A 20,350-nucleotide genomic window follows, 5' to 3' on the forward strand; every position below is an offset into this window, starting at 1 on the left:
TGAACTTTCATTCAAAAGTATGTATTATATAAGATCAGTGCTTAGCCACCATCACTAGGACAGTCTTCCAGAAAACCCTCTTTATAACAGACAAAATTGTAATTTTTAGGCTTGTATATTACCTTTAAAAATGGGGGGGGGGGGGGGGGAGCATACCCACAACTGAGAAAGGAGGATCATCATTGTTAAGAAGAGCTTTTTTTTTCTGCAAAGTACTTAACAGGAGGCAAATGAAGACCTAAGCTGGGTCTTTTCATCAGATTCAATCAGAAAACAACCATTGAGGTAATGCTGCAAGACACTCCAGTATTTTCCGATAGAAGGCTTAGAACTATTATGGAGGAGCGGCAAAAACATGCAAGACAGAGGTCAAAGTCTTGTTCAAGCAAGCCTAATTTCTTGAGTTTTATTTGAAGTTTACATGCAGTCTTCATTAATATAAGGTTCAAACAAGCCTTAATTGGCTCTGGAAACAACAAAACTACTAATCATTAAAATAACTTTGCCTAATACACAGGAAAGAGCTTATTTCCTGAGAAGAATCCTTCAAGCTTTTTCATTCTTAGAGTAAATTTCTAGGCCCTGGACTAGGTACTATGATAGAAAATAGTATTTTTTAGTTCTATCATATATTTGCAGACTTACATGTTTAGGTCCACACAAAAAAGAAAAAAAATAAACTAGATAATTTGTGTTCTTAAACATTGCAAGAGTTTCTATTTGAAGTCTTGTAAAGATCAAAACATAGCAAAAATATAGCATAAGATTAAGACAAACAGTGTTTACCATGACAATTATCTCTACCTTGTGATGTGGACACCTGGCACATAATTCCAGTCATTAAGTAAGTCTACAGAACTTTAAGTCCCTTTTCAGCAGTGGCAGAATGCTATCATTTTGGGGAGGGGTTGGCTGTCAGTTTAACAGGCATGTTCAGACAAGAAATGAAAAACCACAAAAATCAAGCACAAAAATCATCTGTTGATGATGTCAACAGATAGAGAATCTCCTTTTTTTTCCAAGTCAAAATAAGAGCAAAAACACCAGTACTACTGAGTTCCTTTGGTTCAAGCTGATTTGGTCATCTAACACCGGCTAAAGTTCCCAGAGAACAGTCCTTAAGTTGAGTAAGCTGCTAATCATTCATTCAAACACGAAATAACTTGAGTCAGAAGGATTCTCACAACTTCTGAGCATGATCAGCTGTCACACACTTTTCCACATGTGAACAGGCAAGTTTAATTATTTCATTTAAATTCATATTATTACCATAGGAGAACAGGACAGGCTGTTCAGAAGGGCAACTCATTTTAAAGGCAAATTTGAAGTCTCTTCTGTCCCTGATTAGGGCAAATTATGATCAACAGAAGTGGAAAGTTTCTTAACAGACTTTCAATTTCCTCAATACTGAACACAAGACAGCTTGCCTGATTTATCTGAAATGAGACTATAATTTTAGCTGAAAGTTATGGAAGAACAAAAGAATAACACAGAATCCAGACCACTTCACTTTTCCAAAATTGCCCGAGTTTTAGGCTCTTCTGATTTAAAGACAAACTTCTTCACTCTTCCATATTCTCTCACACTTCCGAGTACTATCAAAACACTTCAGGCCAAATACATAGTCCAAATTAAAAGTCTTTTTTTGTGAGACATAAAATAGAGCACTGCTCATCTGTATATCCAGAAACGGACAACACTCCGAACAGTGCACAATGAGGTAAGATACTGGTTTGAGGATAGATTGGAAGAGCAAAGTCTCTTACAGTAATATTAAAAATCCCAGGAAATACAACAGAATTAAAGATAAGTCAAAAGTAGAATGCCATTCTGTACTGCTCTATTGTCAAAAGTTTGTCTGACAAGGCAGCAGGAGGGTGATGGGGGAACAAACTAAAAACTAGAGGAGAATCTTCAGCAGTTAAGTAGGGGAAAAACATATGGATGAAGAACTAGTACCATTTTATGGTTAAAGGTAATGAAATTGAAGTAATTACCACGAGCAAAGACAACAGCACTTACTCTGGAACACAGGGAAAAAAAATGAAGTGTTTCACTAAATGTCTCAAAGTTTTTTGGGGGGATGAGACTAGACAGCGGACTGGAAAAAGTCAAACATTTAGAATTGCAGAAAAATTTAGGTTGGAAGCAACAGTGGTAGGTCACCTGGTTGAAACATATACTCAAAAGTGGGGCCAACATAGATCATTCCAGTTACTCTGGGTCTTGTCTAGTTGATTTTTGAGTATTTCCAAGGGTGGAGATTTCACAACCTCTCTGGACAATTTGTTCCAGTAGCCTCACTGCATTTCTCCCTCCTAATACCTAATCAGAATTTGCTTGTGGCAACTTCTGTACATTGCTCCTTGTCCCATCACTGATCATCTCCAGGATAGCTCTCGCAAACCCTACACTTGCCTCAGGGACAACATGTAAAGGAGAAAAATGAATAACTAAGCCATCATGATTAAGTGGAGAAATTAGTGCAGAGTGAAAAAACACATACGGTAATATTAAGTTATATTCTAAAATGTTACTATTTCATTTCAATTTGGTCTCCTGAAATCAGAAAAAAAGTTTCCACAGTTCTGAATGGCCAATGAATATTTGTCTAAAGATTATTACCACCACCTTGTTTAGGCTTCCCCCTTCATTTCTACTGTGATTATGAAAGCATACACTTAAATTTGAATAAATACATATACTTTAATTATCACAATAAGAAAAGTTTTTCTTTAAATGAGCATATCAGACTGTTCCAAGCCCCCTAAATTCTCACATGTAGCCCTATTACTCAAAAATATTTAAGCTTAGCAAATTAGTACTTAAGAGTGACATATGATGAAAACCACACAGGCAAAAATGTAGACACATCAACTGCATACACTGTTTCAAGTGTGATGCTGATGTTGCCTCTATTAAGACTAGATGTTCTAGATGTTTAACTCCATGTCATATCAGATATTTTACAACCGATACAGCACATCTCTCTGAAAACCTAAAGCAGAGCTGAAATTTCACTTTCAATTGATAAGTAGAAAATACTAAGAAACTAACTGAAGTTCTAGATTATAGATGAGTATTAAATTAGATCAGAAACATAAGAAACACAGTATTGTTAAAATTATTTAAATAAGGACACTGAAATAGGATGAAGTATTATTGTATGTGTAATTATTGTATGCGTAATTACTGTATTTACAATTTAATACTGTATTTAAACATATTTTAAATGCACTAAATCAAAATTACGAGTTCCACTGCAATCAATTTCATTATAACTATAATATGATTGAAACAGTAAAGGATTAATTTTTATTTGATGAGTCATTTTCTATCTGCAAAAGAGTAGTATTGCCAAGCAGATACATTAGATAAACAACCACACTTACAAAAGCACAGTTACCATCTCTTCCTGTTCAGGTTATTTCAGCAAATGGATAATTCGGTCATTACACTGTATTAAATTTATCTGTGGTATGCAACTATATACTCATATAGAAGACAAAATTGACAGATATATGAATAGGAATATGGCAATGCCTTATAGTACACACTATTTCTTTTCAGAACAGCACCAGTAGATTAAAGTTCTACTCCCATTCCAAATCATACCCATCGTTTATTTTCTATGATTTTTCAACACGAGTACACACACATAGCCAAAACAAATACAAGTTTTATTTATGATATCCCAGTAAACTCAGTCCTCTATAAATGTCACTTTTTCTTCTGAGTAAATTTTCTGTACAAACAATTCATCTGTAGTCTAGCATTTTCAACACAACATTTAAGAAGTTTCCAACCAGGAAGAAAATAAAGCCATTTGCTGGGATAAAAATATTCAGATTATTTAAATATCACTAATCAGGCATAAGATAAATTAAGATACAGTAGTAAATTTTCTTAATAATTATTCAGTTTGGCTGTCAGAAACAAATTTGGTGTTTTTTGATTCCTTGAGAATCAGAACAATCTTGGCAAGATGCAATTCTCAAACATGAAGAGGAAGTATTTCAGTATCAGACAAAGGACTGACAATCTTTAGAAATTGCTAACCAACCCTATCTTTTCACTCTTACTGAAAAAATGTATACATATTTTGTACTGCAAGTATAGTCTAGTGAAATTTCAGTTAAATTTCAAAATATTTCATATCTATCATTAAGAATAAGCTTGAGATACTTCACCAAGTGCTATTTTTTTCTGGAATTAAACAGTTTATTATTTTAAATAAAACCGTATATCCACTGGAATATAAAGGCAAACAACTTACTTTGGGCTGTTTTATCAGGTCAACTAAATCCTTTACTTGATGTCGTAGCAGATTCTGACATTTCCACATTTCATTCAATGCTCTAAAGGAAAAAAATATATATATATATGCACGTTTATGTAAAATCAGAAGAAGAGCTGTCAAAGTCTTCTTTTCAATAACACAATTGTCCAAAAACAGCCTTTAAATTCTTTTCACCTTCAGACTCAGGAAAGTGCTTATCACCTGAAATTTCATTGCTCTGCGTCAAAGCCTAAAGTGTTTCCCAGTAGAGTGATATATGAAATTGGTCAAATTAGACTGGAACAAAGTGAGATTTTGAAATGAGTTTTATTTCAGGTGCCTAACTACTCTGCCTTTAAAAGAAGGGGGAAGCAAAACTAATGTGCCTGGGCTATGAAGAACTCATTTGTAGAAGTCTGAGATTACTCTTTTGAAAACATTCCGAGGAACAGGCTAAAGAAGATGTATAAGATTTTTATCTTCAAAATAACGTCTTTCTTGCATATAAAAGGCAACTAATGGATCAACAAACGGTGAGGAATGGACAAGATTAGACTTGTAAGAACAGTATTAGAGATATCGTACAAAATTGAAAATTAGTACACTTTGTAGAAAAAAATAACCTATCGGGGGAAGGAGAATCACAGCACTGCTTGAACAACTTCTAGAATCCACAAGTAACAAAATTCAGTTCTATTTAATTAACTGTTGCATATAACAACAGAAATCAGAAATTTGTTGCCCAAAGTAACAAGTAATGAAAAAAACTACATTTTGCATTTTTGTTTAACCCATACTAAAAAAAAAAATTAACACTAACCATTTTTATTTTTAAAATATTATTCTTAATTTTCATATATTATACCATTGCAGTATTTTAACCCAGGTAATATGGCAAATACAGAGGATTCAAACATCATTTTCTGGAGTATTTGAAAGGTTTAGAATTTTTATCCATTCTATGGTATACAGAACTTTTTAGTCTGTCACATGAGAAAAACATATATTCAGTTTTCAAGTGGCACAGTGCCACTAAACAGAACCAAAGTAAAACTAAATTCAAATTGTGAACATGATACACATAAGTAGAACGATCATTCGTCAAATTCACGTGTATGCTCCTATTCTTAAGCAACAGAAGGCAAGTATTGTAGCTAATAAGACAGCTATAAGTAAAATATAGTGAAGGGGAAGAGACAAATAAGTCCTTTTTTTCCACCTTTAAGTCATCCCGGCTGCTAAATGGACAAGTAAATTAATTCAGCAGTTCTCTAGGGCTAGCAGATGCTCCTACAAACTTATCTGATCTTCTTCAGCACATAGTGGACTGAAGTGCACTCAAGTTTCTTACCAGACCTTCGACACTTTTTAGCTGCTTATGGTTAAAAGGTACCACATCTTATTAGAAAAGATCTTACTACTTTTTTTCCCAGCTCTCATCTAAGAAATATATACTGCTGCTACATTCCATTTACTGATAATTCCTGAACTATTTTTGTCCATTGGCTTAGGCTACTTGTAACAATTTAGAATTAACTTATAATAATATTATACAACATTTCATAAGTAGTCAGTAACAGCACATACTTCACAGCATTTGAATCCAGTGTTGCATAAAGGTAATATAAACATTTCATTCGTTCATTTGTTTCCAAGTTGTGAGGGACCATGTACTGAGCAAAAATGCGTTCAACAAGTAATCTGAAAGACAGCATTAAAGAACTTAAACAATAAAGCAAAAGTGGTCATAAATTGCTAGAAATCATCCAAAAATTCTCAGACTTAGAGATCAATCATTGTGTATAGAGACTGGATTATTCCAAAAAAAAAAAAAAAAAAAAAAAAAAAAAAAGGCTAAAAGTCAAGTTACTTGATTTCCAACAAAACTAAGCTTAAAACAAACTATATTATTATGGAAGAGGTAACACACAATCTCTAATGTTAGCAGTAAAACAGTTAAGAAATGACATTAACAAGATCAAACATACTAATCTGGATAGGAACCAAAGAATTTTAAGTGAAGAACGTCTCTTAATTATCAGCCCAAAGATATGTTATTAGTGAATTTCATAAAGGTCACTATTGGGATCAATAATTTATTTTCACTAGTGGGTCTAAAATAGAAACAAAATATCAAGTGTTATGATAACATATGTGATATAATCAACACAAAGGAAAATTCAGATTTTAGTCAGAAGGAATGGGATTTTCTTCTCCCTAAGGACTGAGTTTATCCCATTTCTGTTGCTTCAAAAGTGAAAAAATACAAGTACAATCACACAGAAATTAATAAAAGCTTTTATGTTTTCACATTGAAGCTGTTTATTTAGAAACGAGGAAAGAAAGACTAGGCCTATCAATTACCGGAGAAATACTGTGAGCCAAAGTAAAGTAAATTCATGTCGCATTCTTAAATACCAAGGCTGTCCAAGCCTTATGTCAATTGAGGTCAGTGTTGGCAAAACAGAGTATGAGTATAAACCAGCCATGTAAGTTTACGCAGGAAATGAGAACTCCTTACGCACAGGCATAAGTTAAAGTCTTGCAATTGGAGCAACTAGTCAAAACCCAAACTCAGCTGTTTTTTTTTTTTTAAAAAAAAAAGGAGGGGGGGATGTAGGTAGATAGGACTGTACCTGATGATCCAAACAGGTCCTTTCATTTCTGTGGTATCTACCATGCTATAGCTGCTTATTTTGGAAATTAATTTTGAGGGTGCAAGTTTCTGATAGGATTTGTATAAGGTTTATAATGTCATTTGTATTTGATTATGCTTACTTTCAAAGCCTACAAGATCCCTTGATTAGTCAAGGCAGGCTAGCTCCTAAAACAATGGAAGCTGCCCCAACATGCAACTGTGTTTGAACTCAAACCACCACATTACAAACTTACAGCTAGGTCGACAGAGGCACTGTTTTCACTACAAATCCAGAGCAAGATTCCAATTCATAGCTATTAATCGCAGAGGAAAACTAACTTTTTACCAAATGAGATGCCTTAATCATTGTCAAAGCATTTACCAATTAGACTTGTTTTTAAAGCTTGCAGAAGCAACATGCAATTCCAAAGTTAAAGTTAAAGCAATTAATTTATTGAATCTTAGATTTTTGTCTGTATTTCAGTAGTTTGATTAAAAAAAAAAAAACAACAGAAGCAGTTTTGAGGTACAGGTAAAAATTATGAAATATTTCAACCTAACTCATTTTTTAGAATCACTTTTGGCCTTAAAAAAAGCAGAGTAAAACAAAAGAGGACAGCACTTGGCTACAACTGTATCAGATTATGCATCAGATCAAAACATACAGGCTGAAGCACAAAGAAAAACAATCTGCATACAAGTTATCTAATTCATTCACAGAATGGCCTACCTTTCAAAACAAATAAAGATAGACTTACCGGTCATCAATACTGTTTTGATAATATATATGCAGAAGTTTGTCCTTGATCCAAGAAATCTGTTTCGCAGCTTCCTTTCCTGCTTCTGACTGTAATGAATATTTCTTGTATATCTGTGCAAGTCCCATCATAGCTTCTTTCCTCACTCTCCACTTAAAAAAAAAAAAAAAGAGAGAGAGAGAGAAAGAAAGAAGAAAAAGAGAGAGAAGTACTGCAGTGTAAAAGTTCAAAACTCAAAATAGGAAAAATCTGAGGAATTTCCTGGTAGGTATTTTCAATTCTTTCCCAAAATAAAATATTTTAATTTATAAAAAAGTTAGACTGAATTTTAAGTGAAATATTTACTCATTAAAACAAATATTGCATCATGTCCATTATTGGCCACATATTTCAACATCAATAACTACTATGCATATACGTTTCTTGAATTTAGAATTCAATTTAGAATTCAATTTAGAATTCAAGTCAACACCCTTTCTCAGAGATCTACACTGAATACCTGCCAATGTTTTATGGTTGTAACAGGGGAAAAGCATATCAGTAAGTGAAGAAAAAAACAGGTGATAACAGTAATTATAAAAGTTTGTCTTTAACATCCTTGTTGACCATGCTTTAACATAGCAGCAAATCACAGGAATTTTGCTAAACAATGAAACATGAATAAACTAAATTTCAGGGATATTTAACTTTGAGATCCACTACATTGCCTGCTTTTAGCTAGATCACTTGATGGCAACAAGTCAATCTGGCCACCACTGATAGTAGAACACTTTTCATCAGTAATCTAAAATACATTTTTGAATTCTGCTTTCAAGACCTTTTACAGGAGATGTTAGAATGTCTTAAAAGTCTCACTGTACCTAAAAATTATTATAACTATACAATGAGTGATATTCTTTTGCTTCAGTCTAAGATAATATGATCAAAAAAATATTATTATAAAAGGACAATATAACACAGTGGAAAATATGGCATTCCAGTCAAGGGCAAAAGATGCCTCATACTATTTACAAATGACTACTCCACTGAACACAACACTATCATGGATAAATCTGACCCATGAGCCAGAAGCAGCATTATTGTATGATGGTGCAACATCATTTATTGTTTAAGTGCCCCTGAAAAATATTATATAACCCTTTTGCTATCAAACACTAAGCAAGGTTTAATTAAGAAGCATTGTTTTTTAAGTAAAAGTACATTGAGCTATGATAAGATACAGGAAACTAGAAGTATAATAAATAATTACCAGTAATAACAGTTTAATACATAATTACCAGTAATAACGGTTATGTCTTACCCGCTTATCCAGTGTTCGTTCTCTGACAAAATTAAGTAAGTGATCATTGACAAGCAAAAGATCTTTTTTAGCAGCAGTAACTATGGAAACTATAACATCATGCCTAATGGCTTCTTCAGGATCATGTGACCTTACTTTAAGATATTCTGAAAGAAAAAAACAATAGTAAATTAGCAACTACTATAGCCCAACAGAATTGTATCTGCAGAGCAGAACAGCAAGTATTAAAGAACTTGATATCTGGACTAAATACATTTTTAGACGTTCTGAGGCTACTCTTCCTACAGACTCCACACCCTTTGGTTGTTAAAGCATAGCAGTTGCACTCCTGAACACAAATTCTGTTTTTATATTATCCAAAAGGAATCTAATTTGCATGCTCTAGGAACACTACACAATGAGCCAAAGCATGGTAAGAAGGGAAAAAAATTAAGAGATATGCTCCAAAAGCATGCTCCTCAACCAAGTTAAAATGCTTATTTAGACATATCCTACTTTATCTAAACTGAATAAAGTCTCTACACTGTTTTAGGATATTGCTACTTATTTAGTACTACCACTAATCTCATCACTTATCAACATTTTAAATGTTTCTGCTTACAAGTGTCAAACGTTTTAGCTACTTTCACTTTAGAAAGTTGCCAAAATACCAAACAGGTGGAAAAGTTCACTTATCTTTTTAGAAGTGAATATTTTAGGTTAATTTAGAAGAAAAAAAAAGTAGGAAAACACACACAAAAACGATTAAGATCGTTGTAGTCAACATTACAAAATGAATAGTGTCACGATATACAAGACGAGGAAGGAGAAACAGCATACATCAATGAAACATCCAAAATAATTGAGAATAACAACTTGAACAAGCAAATATAGGACGCCAACTTGAATTATGTTCTAAATAAAACAAACAGTGGTTACTACACATTCATTACTATTCAATGACCAGTGAAAATTTTCAAGTCTCTTTTGAAACACTGATCGTTAACGCTACTGGTAATCAGCACAAAAATTTAAAATCTACATCAAGAAATAAAGCTTTGCATTTATGGAAGTTACAGGATTTGAAAATCAAACATTTAAAAGACATTGTCATCCCCCCAAAAGTCTTTTGATTACAGGGAATGATAATGCACTAAAAATAATGAAGAACATTATTGCCCAGAAGTCTCCTGTTAAAACACCAGTGAGTGGCAGATATTTATTGCTAAGTGCTGGGAGAAAAATGGATGTGGGGCAGGCAAAATGACATTTCCCAAAGAATACCAATAGAGGGGGCACATAGTCCTTCAGCAATTAAAAAAAAAGAAAAGAAAAGAAAAGAAAAAAAGAAAACAAAAAAGGCTTGGAAATAAACTTCTGACGATGAAAGAGGAAATCTCTTGAAAGGTTTTCAGACCTTTCAAAACAAAGAAACAAAATCCCAAAAAATCTCCACAAAACAAAACTATGAGATGGTTCTAGCCTGCCTAATTTAGATGACTATCGTTCTGACTCTCAGTAAGCATATATACTAAGTATGGAGGACAAATCCATACACTTAACAGCCCCTTAAATTCCCTCCTTACAGCAACTGTCTAAAAAATTACAAGAAGCAAGCATTCAATGACAGAGGGAGAGAGACAGTCTTCACAGTAACTTTGAAAAGAAGAAAAAAAAAAGAAAAAAGAAAAAAAAAAGAACCCAGTCTCTCTAATTAGGCTTTTTTTTTCCCCCAATAAGATATGAGGAACAAAAATATTAAATGTTTTTATCCATTCAAGTTCCCTTCTTCCTAGAGAGGTCCTGAATTACAGGCTGTGTTTGATCTGAAGGAGCAGGAACCGATGGTTGTGGTCACAGTTAACAGGACTACTTTCATCTTTTACACAGAGACTACAACATATACACGTTTCATCTTCCTGGAATTGAAGTCTTAGCTCTGCATCCAAATTCATAAATGCCATGACCCTGGTTAGCCAGATTGCCTTTGCTCAGTCCCATAGTGCTTGCATTCCCAATTGCGGCTGAAACTTTACTGTAAAAAAAAGGGAGTATGCTCTCTTTTGTTAAGGCATTGTGTATGCAGTCCCCTTAGACTGAGAAGACACAAAGACAGGGACTCAGTCTCTGTGTTTTAACATTCTAACCTCAATAATGTCCACGACAACATGACATAAAGTTACTTTTCGATTGCAACTAACCTTCCTAACTTTCCCAGGAGACTTGAGAATAATTTTCTATTTTAATGTAATAGAAAATCTGTACCTGTTAAGTCTTTCGCTAGATCAGGATGGTTCATAAGGCAGTGGCTTGCAAATTTCACACATTCAAGCCGAATAGGTACATGGATATCATTGAACCTATTTAGAAACAAGATAATGCATTAAATAAATCACTTCCATCAAAGCAGTTAGTCTATTACTACATATGGCACCAAAATAACAACAAAGATTTATATTTCCATATCTTAGGATAGTTCTCTTATTTATGCCACCCCAGTCCTACTAAAGACAACGCAAACTTGAGTAGAAACAAAGTAGTCCTACATGTTTCAATCTGCTTTTAAAGAGCATGAATTACTGCCCACAAATTAAACAAACATACTGTAAAAGTCTAGGCAGCATAAAGTAACCAGCTTCAATAAATAAATAAATAAATAAATATACTGTACACATTAAATTAATTTATGTACCAAATATGAAGAGAAATATTCTCTCTTGGAATCTATGAAAAACTCCCGGGAATGGTTATTTAACAGAAAGCTCACATATTATCTATAATATCTGTAATATTCTATGTATATAAACATGAACTGTGTATCACTGACTAAAAAAAGAATGTTAGATTTATTGTAGTATTCTTTTCCTCTTTAAATGATACACATCAAACTAACATAAGCAAATAACCTAATAGAAAACTTCTTCCAGGATGGACCACTTCAACTCATGCATGTTAGTTTTTCAAGGATTGAATTACATTTGATGCTGGAAAGCTAATATTTTCTCATGTTTAATTTTTATGCAAGCAATTTTGTGGTAAAACTGTTTAATATGAGTTACAAATAAATCTTTTGAGAAATTAAATGCATTTTCAAGTCATCTTCAAAACCTGTTTTTAAACAACTTAATGCCAAATTTTAGAATAGTTATTTGATAAATAAGCATTTGTTTAGCAAAAGGTTTTAAAGAATATCTATTTTAATAAAACCCAAACATGCTTTCTAAATCAAGAGAATTTAAGACCGGCTCTTTTAATAATATATCTATTATTATTTTGCAAGGATTTCAAACAAGTCTTAATACAATGTTTGCGGTTTCCAAATTCATAACTAGCTGAAAACAGTGATTATGAACAACAGATTGCATATGAAGAAAAAAGTGAAACTGTTCTTCTCAACAGCAGCAAAGGGAAGTAGCAAAAATGAATTTAAAAAGGCATGATGCATGATACACTCTACAGAATCACAGATGTCATCTCTTTTACATTATCTGCCAGATTTCAGGAAAAGCAGTAGAACAAAACTCATATTTAGCTGTATCACTTATCTAAAAACAGGAAAATTTGAAATATGGTGAACTACACTTCACTGAATGTTTTTCCCCTCCTGGGAAGGGCATTAAAATAGCATATACCTCCCCAAGTAGCACTGCCAAAGTGGTTTATTTTGAGATGCCAACTCTGAATCCTTTGCCCCAAACATTTTTGCCAGAAGTTTTACAACCTGCAGGCGTTCTTCATTGTCATTGCTCTGGAAAATGAACATATATTATTTTTTAAAAAGTTTTATACAGTTGTTATACTGATACATACATTTTCAGAAAAATAACATAGATCAATATATTTTTCTTATATATGTGTTCCTCAAGACAAAATAATGAAGGCAGTGAAAATATAAAACAATGTAGTTTCCTTGTGAAAAAAATGGTGAAAAACTCCAATGCATAAGCTACTTTAACCCTCAAATACAGTTCACTGATGCTGTTAAATCCAGTGACCAAGGGATACATGCCTATACAGACTTACACAAATTCAAGCACAGCATTAAGAAAAGAGACAACTCATTCTACATTTGTCTACAAATAAAAATTTACAGTACTCTAGAAATGTCTTTAATTACCCAGTGCAAACATGAATAAAAGGTTCACAGACACTGAATTTTGGCATTAATAATTTTACAGAAAAATTAGTTGTAATCAAGTGACTTAAATAGAGTCTTTACTTAAGGTGACATAATTTCATAATATGTTCATCATAATTTCATAAAAGTTTATCATATCTCTAAAAAACAAGGAAAAGTTTTTCTGAAAACAGTTTTACAGATCAAGCACCGAAAATCTGTGATGCACAGTATCTGGTGCCTTCTGAAAATACAAGCCCATATTTAAAATGTTGAATTATAGCAGATGCTTTTCTTCCATATTTAAAACTAGCACTAACATAGAGATAAAACAAGACCTTCTCCACTGATTTTTAATTAGTATCAGTCTGCATTCCACTTAATACAGTATATGTCATTTGAAGTTTAAAAACATATCTGGAAGTGCGTGTTAATATTCCTGCAATTAGTATGTACTTATAGTTCACAACATTTTCTCCTTTGTTTGGAGGGGGGAAGGGAACACCACCGCCACCACACAGCTGACTGCAATGCTTGTTTGAAAAGGTCATAGACAAGGCATAGACAAGGCAATGTTAACTAGATATTCACCTTTTACACTTCTGTCATCTCTCTGGTATAAAGACATGGAATTTTTTGAAACACTGTTCTTTTCCATCACATTTCACATCCTTATTAGTTCAAAAACAAGCTTTTGGATTAGGTCCCATGAGCAAGAAATAAGAGCTCAATGCAGCTATCAGAATTCTCTATTAGGATACCACAGTCTCAGATACCAACTACTTTTCCTGTCAACTCTATTCCACACATGGGCTGCAAAGTCTTCTAGTACATGCTTTTGATTCAGCTTCCTAATAACAGTAAATACATATGTAAAATTGTTAAAACAACAGACCAGAAAATTAATTAAGGATGAGGAAATCTCAAACACTGATATACTATCTGCATTACAAGAAACTATAGCTCTTCTGAATATATTTTAGTATCTTCTATTAGTGGCGCTAATAGTAGAAATCAGTCACTTTTTCCTCTACATTTGACTAATTTATCCAATTAAAATGCCAATTCATGTTGGCGAGAGCTATCCACAACCTCCTGCTCTTATTTTGCCAAAAAAAAAAAAGACATTTTTCCAGACAAGTTTTGTGTTGTAAATTTCCATTACATAAAATTCTTGCCCTTATGGTTAAGAATGTTCATTTGTCTGTAGCCTGTATCAGTCCAACCTCCACTCCTCACATTCCATGCACTCCTATTTAAGCCAACAAAATATTAAAGATATTAAACACCTTGAAATTTCTCTCAGTGGCTAATGCAGACTCAGAACAAAGTCCCCACAGTGACAAGAGTATAGTGAGTACCCAATCACACAGCTGGAAATACAGAAAAAAAAAAAAAACAGTAATAATAAGCAACTTCACGTCATTAACAAGTTAGCCACAAAAGAAGCTCTCATCCTATTATACGATCAATCCAATTACAAGGCAACTCCCCCTAAACCAAGTCATAGAAACAATGAATATTTGTCATTACAGACCAAGAGTATTAGGTAATTTCTAAGTTTGTGCCCAGGAGTTGGTTTCCTTGAGACATTCTGTAAGTCACTACAGATAAAAATCAATGTGTAATTGTTATTAAATGAATGCACTACCACTATAGCCTATTACCTGTATCTTTTCTTTTCTTTTTTTCTTTTTTTTTTTTTTGAGGGGGTGGAAGTTGGTTCATAAACTCCAGAAAAAAAATTCATTCTTCTCCATGCTATGGTACACTTTGTACTTGACATGATCCAGCATTCTCTTTATGCTTAATAGTCTTAATAATGATTTGCTAATAAAAATCATCATTGAACTCTTATTTTCAACTTTCCCATATCCAGCTGCGAAGATACACACAGCTGCTCTTCTACCTACATATGAGGGACTGTCATTAACAATAGCTGAAGTTGATCAGAATATTATGATTAGCAACTCCAAAAGATAGCACTGAGGATCTGGAGGATTTGGGAATAGAAGTGGACTGTTGCTGTCGCAACAATACCCAGAGTTAGGGTGAGGTCAGGAGCCCGCAACCCCGCCCGCCCCTGGCCACACCACACTGACTCCCTAGGGAGGATGCGGCAAATGGCGTTTATTGCGTCGTTATAATTCTTTATATACGCGCTCGCACTGTCTTTTCCTGTCTTAACCCTGCCTCGTCAGGACGTCACATCCCGTGATCTTCCGCAGCGCCCCGTGTCGCCTACCACAGTGGACAAGACATGAAACTTGTCAGAAGTTTTAATTAGCATGTCCAGGAAAAAAGGCAGCTCTAAATGGAAGTCAACATATTATTGATTAAGTAAGTATGATTAAGTACGGTTTAGTAGGACTGTAAAACATAAAGAGCTATAAACCAATACGGTCATTTCCCAAATACCCTGTTCATGAGCTTTTCATTCTCCTGATCATTATACTGATACTCACTTTCAGCAATACCAATTCCTAAAATTCAAATATCAAATTCAAATGCAATAATAGCAATTTTCTTTACAAGTTCACCTACACAACAGTGTATTCTTATCTCTGATCTCTCCTGCAGCAGTAATGCTTCTGCATCAATGCTAGTTCTCTAAGGACGCAACTTTTTAATGCAAAGATCACAGATCAATGACCAAACCTCTCCAAGACGAGAGTTAAATGAATTCCAATAGATGTTCTCCTGCTAGTCTAACAGTCCCCTTTTCAATAAATAAATAAAATAAAATAAAACAAACTTTAAAAAGGGGGAGGGAGGTAGGATTACTTACCCCTTACCTGACACATGAGAACAGAGGAGTTTTCCCTTGCAAAAATCTATAAAGGGTAACTAGTTTGTCCACTTTTTTTTGGTACATGACATAGCACACACCTGACACCACTCCAATTCTCATCAAGTGTCATACTTAAAAAGATTCCTAGCATAGATAAAGCAGGAAAAGCAACTGAAGGAGTAAAGTACAGGAATACTACATATTTTAAAGAATACCGGTTATTGCCAAGAAACCTTTTATTCTTCAAAGTCAACACATACAACTCTCTCAGTGGGTAAGTTACCTTGGCATCTCCAGCCTCAGGAGCAAACAATGGCAGCACCACCTCAAGACCAGGTTGCATCGCCACCAGTTACACCAAAATGGCAAGGTGCTTGGACACTAGGTGGCCACATTGTTTAGATCCAAAATAACAAAGAGGCATAGCAGTGTTACTGAGGCATCTAAGCACCTAGTTCCATATTAACAGTTTCATAATCACACCGTATGTAGTCAAATATTTATTTCATCACTGACAGCAAAGCTCTTAGATTTTTCTACAGGGAAAAGGGACACTCTGGAATTTCCATAAGCGCCTAAATCCATGAAGATAAACATAAACCAAGAGGACAGCTGCACTGAAGAGTGCAAATGAAGTTCAGAGAGAGAGAGAAAGCGCGCGCGTGCAGGGGAGAGCGAAAGAGCGCGTGCAGGGGAGAGAGAGAGAGAAAGCGCGCGCGCGAGAGAGAGAGAGAGCGCGCGCGAGAGAGAGAGAGAAAGCGCGCACGGGAGAGGGAGAGAGAGAGAGAGAAAGCGCGCGCGAGAGAGGAGAGAGAGAGAGAGAGAAAGCGCGCACGAGAGAGGGAGAGAGAGAGAGAGAAAGGGCGCACGGGAGAGGAGAGAGAGAGAGAGAAAGCGCGCACGGGAGAGGGAGAGAGAGAGAGAGAAAGCGCGCACGGGAGAGGGAGAGAGAGAGAGAGAAAGCGCGCACGGGAGAGGGAGAGAGAGAAAGGGCGCGCGCGAGAGGGAGAGAGAGAGAGAGAAAGCGCGCACGAGAGAGGGAGAGAGAGAGAGAGAAAGCGCGCACGGGAGAGGGGAGAGAGAGAGAGAGAAAGCGCGCGCGCGCGAGGGAGGGGGAGAGAGAGAGAAAGCGCGCGCGCGCGAGGGAGGGGGAGAGAGAAAGCGTGCGCGAGGGAGAGAGAGAAAGCACGCGCGCGAGAGAGAGAGAGAGAGAAAGCGCGCGCGAGAGAGAAAGCGCGCGCGAGAGAGAGAGAGAAAGCGCGCGCGAGAGAGAGAGAAAGCGCGCGCGAGGGAGAGAGAGAGAGAAAGCGTGCGCGAGGGAGAGAGAGAGAGAAAGCGCGCGCGAGGGGGAGAGAGAGAGAAAGCGCGCGCGAGGGGGAGAGAGAGAGAAAGCGCGCGCGAGGGAGAGAGAGAGAGAAAGCGCGCGCGAGGGAGAGAGAGAGAAACGCGCGCGAGGGAGAGAGAGAGAAAACGCGAGAGAGAGAGAGAGAAAGCGCGAGAGAGAGAGAGAAAGCGCGCGCGAGAGGGGGAGAGAGAGAGAGAAAGCGCGCGCGAGAGGGGGAGAGAGAGAGAGAGAAAGGGAGAGAGAAAGCGCGCGCGAGAGAGGGAGAGAGAAAGCGCGCGCGAGAGAGGGAGAGAGAAAGCGCGCGCGAGAGAGGGAGAGAGAGAGAGAAAGCGCGCGCGAGAGAGAGAGAAAGCGCGCGAGAGAGAGAGAGAGAGAAAGCGCGCGAGAGAGAGAGAGAGAGAAAGCGCGCGCGAGAGAGAGAGAGAGAGAGAAAGCCGCGCGCGAGAGAGAGAGAGAGAGAGAAAGCGCGCGCGAGAGAGAGAGAGAGAGAGAGAAAGCGCGCGCGAGAGAGGGAGAGAGAGAGAGAAAGCGCGCGCGAGAGGGAGAGAGAAAGCACGCGCGCGAGGGAGAGAGAGAGAGAGAAAGCGCACGCGAGAGGGGGAGAGAGAGAGAGAAAGCGAGCGCGAGGGGGAGAGAGAGAGAAAGCGCGCGCGAGAGGGGGAGAGAGAGAAAGCGCGCGCGAGAGGGGGAGAGAGAGAGAAAGCGCGCGCGCGAGAGAGAGAGAAAGCGCGCGCAAGAGAGAGAGAGAGAAAGCGCGCGCAAGAGAGAGAGAGAGAGAGAAAGCGCGCGCGAGAGGGAGAGAGGGAGAGAGAAAGCGCGCACGGGAGAGGGAGAGAGAGAAAGGGCGCGCGCGAGAGGGAGAGAGAGAGAGAGAAAGCGCGCACGGGAGAGGGAGAGAGAGAGAGAGAAAGCGCGCGCGCGCGAGGGAGAGAGAGAGAAAACGCGCGCGCGCGAGGGAGGGGGAGAGAGAGAGAGAGAGAGAAAGCGCGCGCGATAGGGGGAGAGAGAGAGAGAAAGTGCGCACGAGAGAGGGAGAGAGAGAGAGAAAGCGCGCGCGCGCGAGGGAGGGGGAGAGAGAAAGCGTGCGCGAGGGAGAGAGAGAAAGCAAGCGCGAGAGAGAGAGAGAGAAAGCGCGCACGAGAGAGAAAGCGCGCGCGAGAGAGAGAGAGAGAGAAAGCGCGCGCGAGAGAGAGAGAAAGCGCATGCGAGAGAGAGAAAGCGCGCACGAGAGAGAGAGAGAGAAAGCGCGCGCGAGAGAGAGAGAGAGAGAGAAAGCGCGCGCGAGGGAGAGAGAGAGAGAGAGAAAGCGCGCGCGAGGGAGAGAGAAAGCGCGCGCGAGGGAGAGAGAGAGAGAAAGCGCGCGCGAGGGAGAGAGAGAGAGAAAGCGCGCGCGAGGGAGAGAGAGAGAGAAAGCGCGCGCGAGGGAGAGAGAGACAGAAAGCGCGCGCGCGAGGGAGAGAGAGACAGAAAGCGCGCGCGCGAGGGAGAGAGAGACAGAAAGCGCGCGAGGGAGAGAGAGAGAGAGAAAGCGCGCGCGCGAGGGGGAGAGAGAGAGAAAGCGCGCGCGCGAGGGGGAGAGAGAGAGAGAAAGCGCGCGCGCGAGGGGGAGAGAGAGAGAGCGCGCGCGAGAGGGGGAGAGAGAGGAGAGAGAGAGAAAGCGCGCGCGAGAGAGGGAGAGAGAAAGCGCGCGCGAGAGAGGGAGAGAGAGAGAGAAAGCGCGCGCGAGAGGGAGAGGGAGAGAGAGAAAGCGCGCGCGAGAGAGGGAGAGAGAGAAAGCGCGCGCGAGAGAGGGAGAGAGAGAGAGAGAGAAAGCGCGCACGAGAGAGGGAGAGAGAGAGAGAGAAAGGCGCACGGGAGAGGGAGAGAGAGAGAGAGAAAGCGCGCACGGGAGAGGGAGAGAGAGAGAGAGAAAGCGCGCACGGGAGAGGGAGAGAGAGAGAGAGAAAGCGCGCGCGCGCGAGGGAGAGAGAGAGAGAGAAAGCGCGCACGGGAGAGGGAGAGAGAGAAAGGGCGCGCGCGAGAGGGAGAGAGAGAGAGAGAAAGCGCGCACGAGAGAGGGAGAGAGAGAGAGAGAAAGCGCGCACGGGAGAGGGAGAGAGAGAGAGAGAAAGCGCGCACGGGAGAGGGAGAGAGAGAGAGAGAAAGCGCGCGCGCGCGAGGGAGGGGAGAGAGAGAGAAAGCGCGCGCGCGCGAGGGAGGGGAAGAGAGAGAGAAAGCGCGCGCGCGCGAGGGAGGGGGAGAGAGAAAGCGTGCGCGAGGGAGAGAGAGAAAGCACGCGCGCGAGAGAGAGAGAGAGAGAAAGCGCGCGCGAGAGAGAAAGCGCGCGCGAGAGAGAAAGCGCGCGCGAGAGAGAAAGCGCGCGCGAGAGAGAAAGCGCGCGCTGAGAGAGAGAGAGAGAAAGCGCGCGCGCGAGAGAGAGAAAGCGCGCGAGAGAGAGAGAGAGAGAGAAAGCGTGCGCGAGGGAGAGAGAGAGAGAGAAAGCGCGCGCGAGGGAGAGAGAGAGAGAAAGCGCGCGCGAGGGAGAGAGAGAGAAAACGCGAGAGAGAGAGAGAGAAAGCGCGAGAGAGAGAGAGAAAGCGCGCGCGAGAGGGGGAGAGAGAGAGAGAAAGCGCGCGCGAGAGGGGGAGAGAGAGAGAGAGAAAGGGAGAGAGAAAGCGCGCGCGAGAGAGGGAGAGAGAAAGCGCGCGCGAGAGAGGAGAGAGAAAGCGCGCGCAAGAGAGAGGAGAGAGAGAGAGAAAGCGCGCGCGAGAGAGAGAGAAAGCGCGCGAGAGAGAGAGAAAGCGCGCGAGAGAGAGAGAGAAAGCGCGCGCGAGAGAGAGAGAGAGAGAGAAAGCGCGCGCGAGAGAGAGAGAGAGAGAGAAAGCGCGCGAGAGAGAGGGAGAGAGAGAGAGAAAGCGCGCGCGAGAGAGGGAGAGAGAAAGCACGCGCGCGAGGAGAGAGAGAGAGAGAAAGCGCACGCGAGAGGGGGAGAGAGAGAGAGAAAGCGCGCGCGAGGGGGAGAGAGAGAGAAAGCGCGCGCGAGAGGGGGGAGAGAGAGAAAGCGCGCGCGGAGAGGGGGAGAGAGAGAGAAAGCGCGCGCGAGAGAGAGAGAGAGAAAGCGCGCGCGAGAGAGAGAGAGAGAAAGCGCGCGCGAGAGAGAGAGA

The 20,350-nt window shown here is 39.4% G+C and overlaps 1 protein-coding gene across 6 annotated transcripts in view; it reads right to left on the bottom strand.

Annotated features, from left to right (window-relative positions):
* The window catches only part of PDS5B (PDS5 cohesin associated factor B), a 119,976-nt gene that overhangs the window by 44,707 nt on the left and 54,919 nt on the right, over nucleotides 1-20,350 (bottom strand). For all 6 annotated transcript variants that reach the window (XM_062567121.1, XM_062567122.1, XM_062567119.1 and 3 more), the window contains 6 exons: nucleotides 12,587-12,702; nucleotides 11,220-11,314; nucleotides 8,976-9,121; nucleotides 7,676-7,827; nucleotides 5,867-5,980; nucleotides 4,277-4,358 (listed from right to left, as the gene is read on the bottom strand). In XM_062567121.1, the coding sequence (XP_062423105.1) occupies nucleotides 4,277-4,358; nucleotides 5,867-5,980; nucleotides 7,676-7,827; nucleotides 8,976-9,121; nucleotides 11,220-11,314; nucleotides 12,587-12,702 (705 nt within the window). The remainder of the gene's footprint in view (nucleotides 1-4,276; nucleotides 4,359-5,866; nucleotides 5,981-7,675; nucleotides 7,828-8,975; nucleotides 9,122-11,219; nucleotides 11,315-12,586; nucleotides 12,703-20,350) is intronic.

Source organism: Rhea pennata, chromosome 1 (genome assembly GCF_028389875.1).
Source record: "Rhea pennata isolate bPtePen1 chromosome 1, bPtePen1.pri, whole genome shotgun sequence".
Classification (NCBI taxonomy): domain Eukaryota; kingdom Metazoa; phylum Chordata; class Aves; order Rheiformes; family Rheidae; genus Rhea; species Rhea pennata.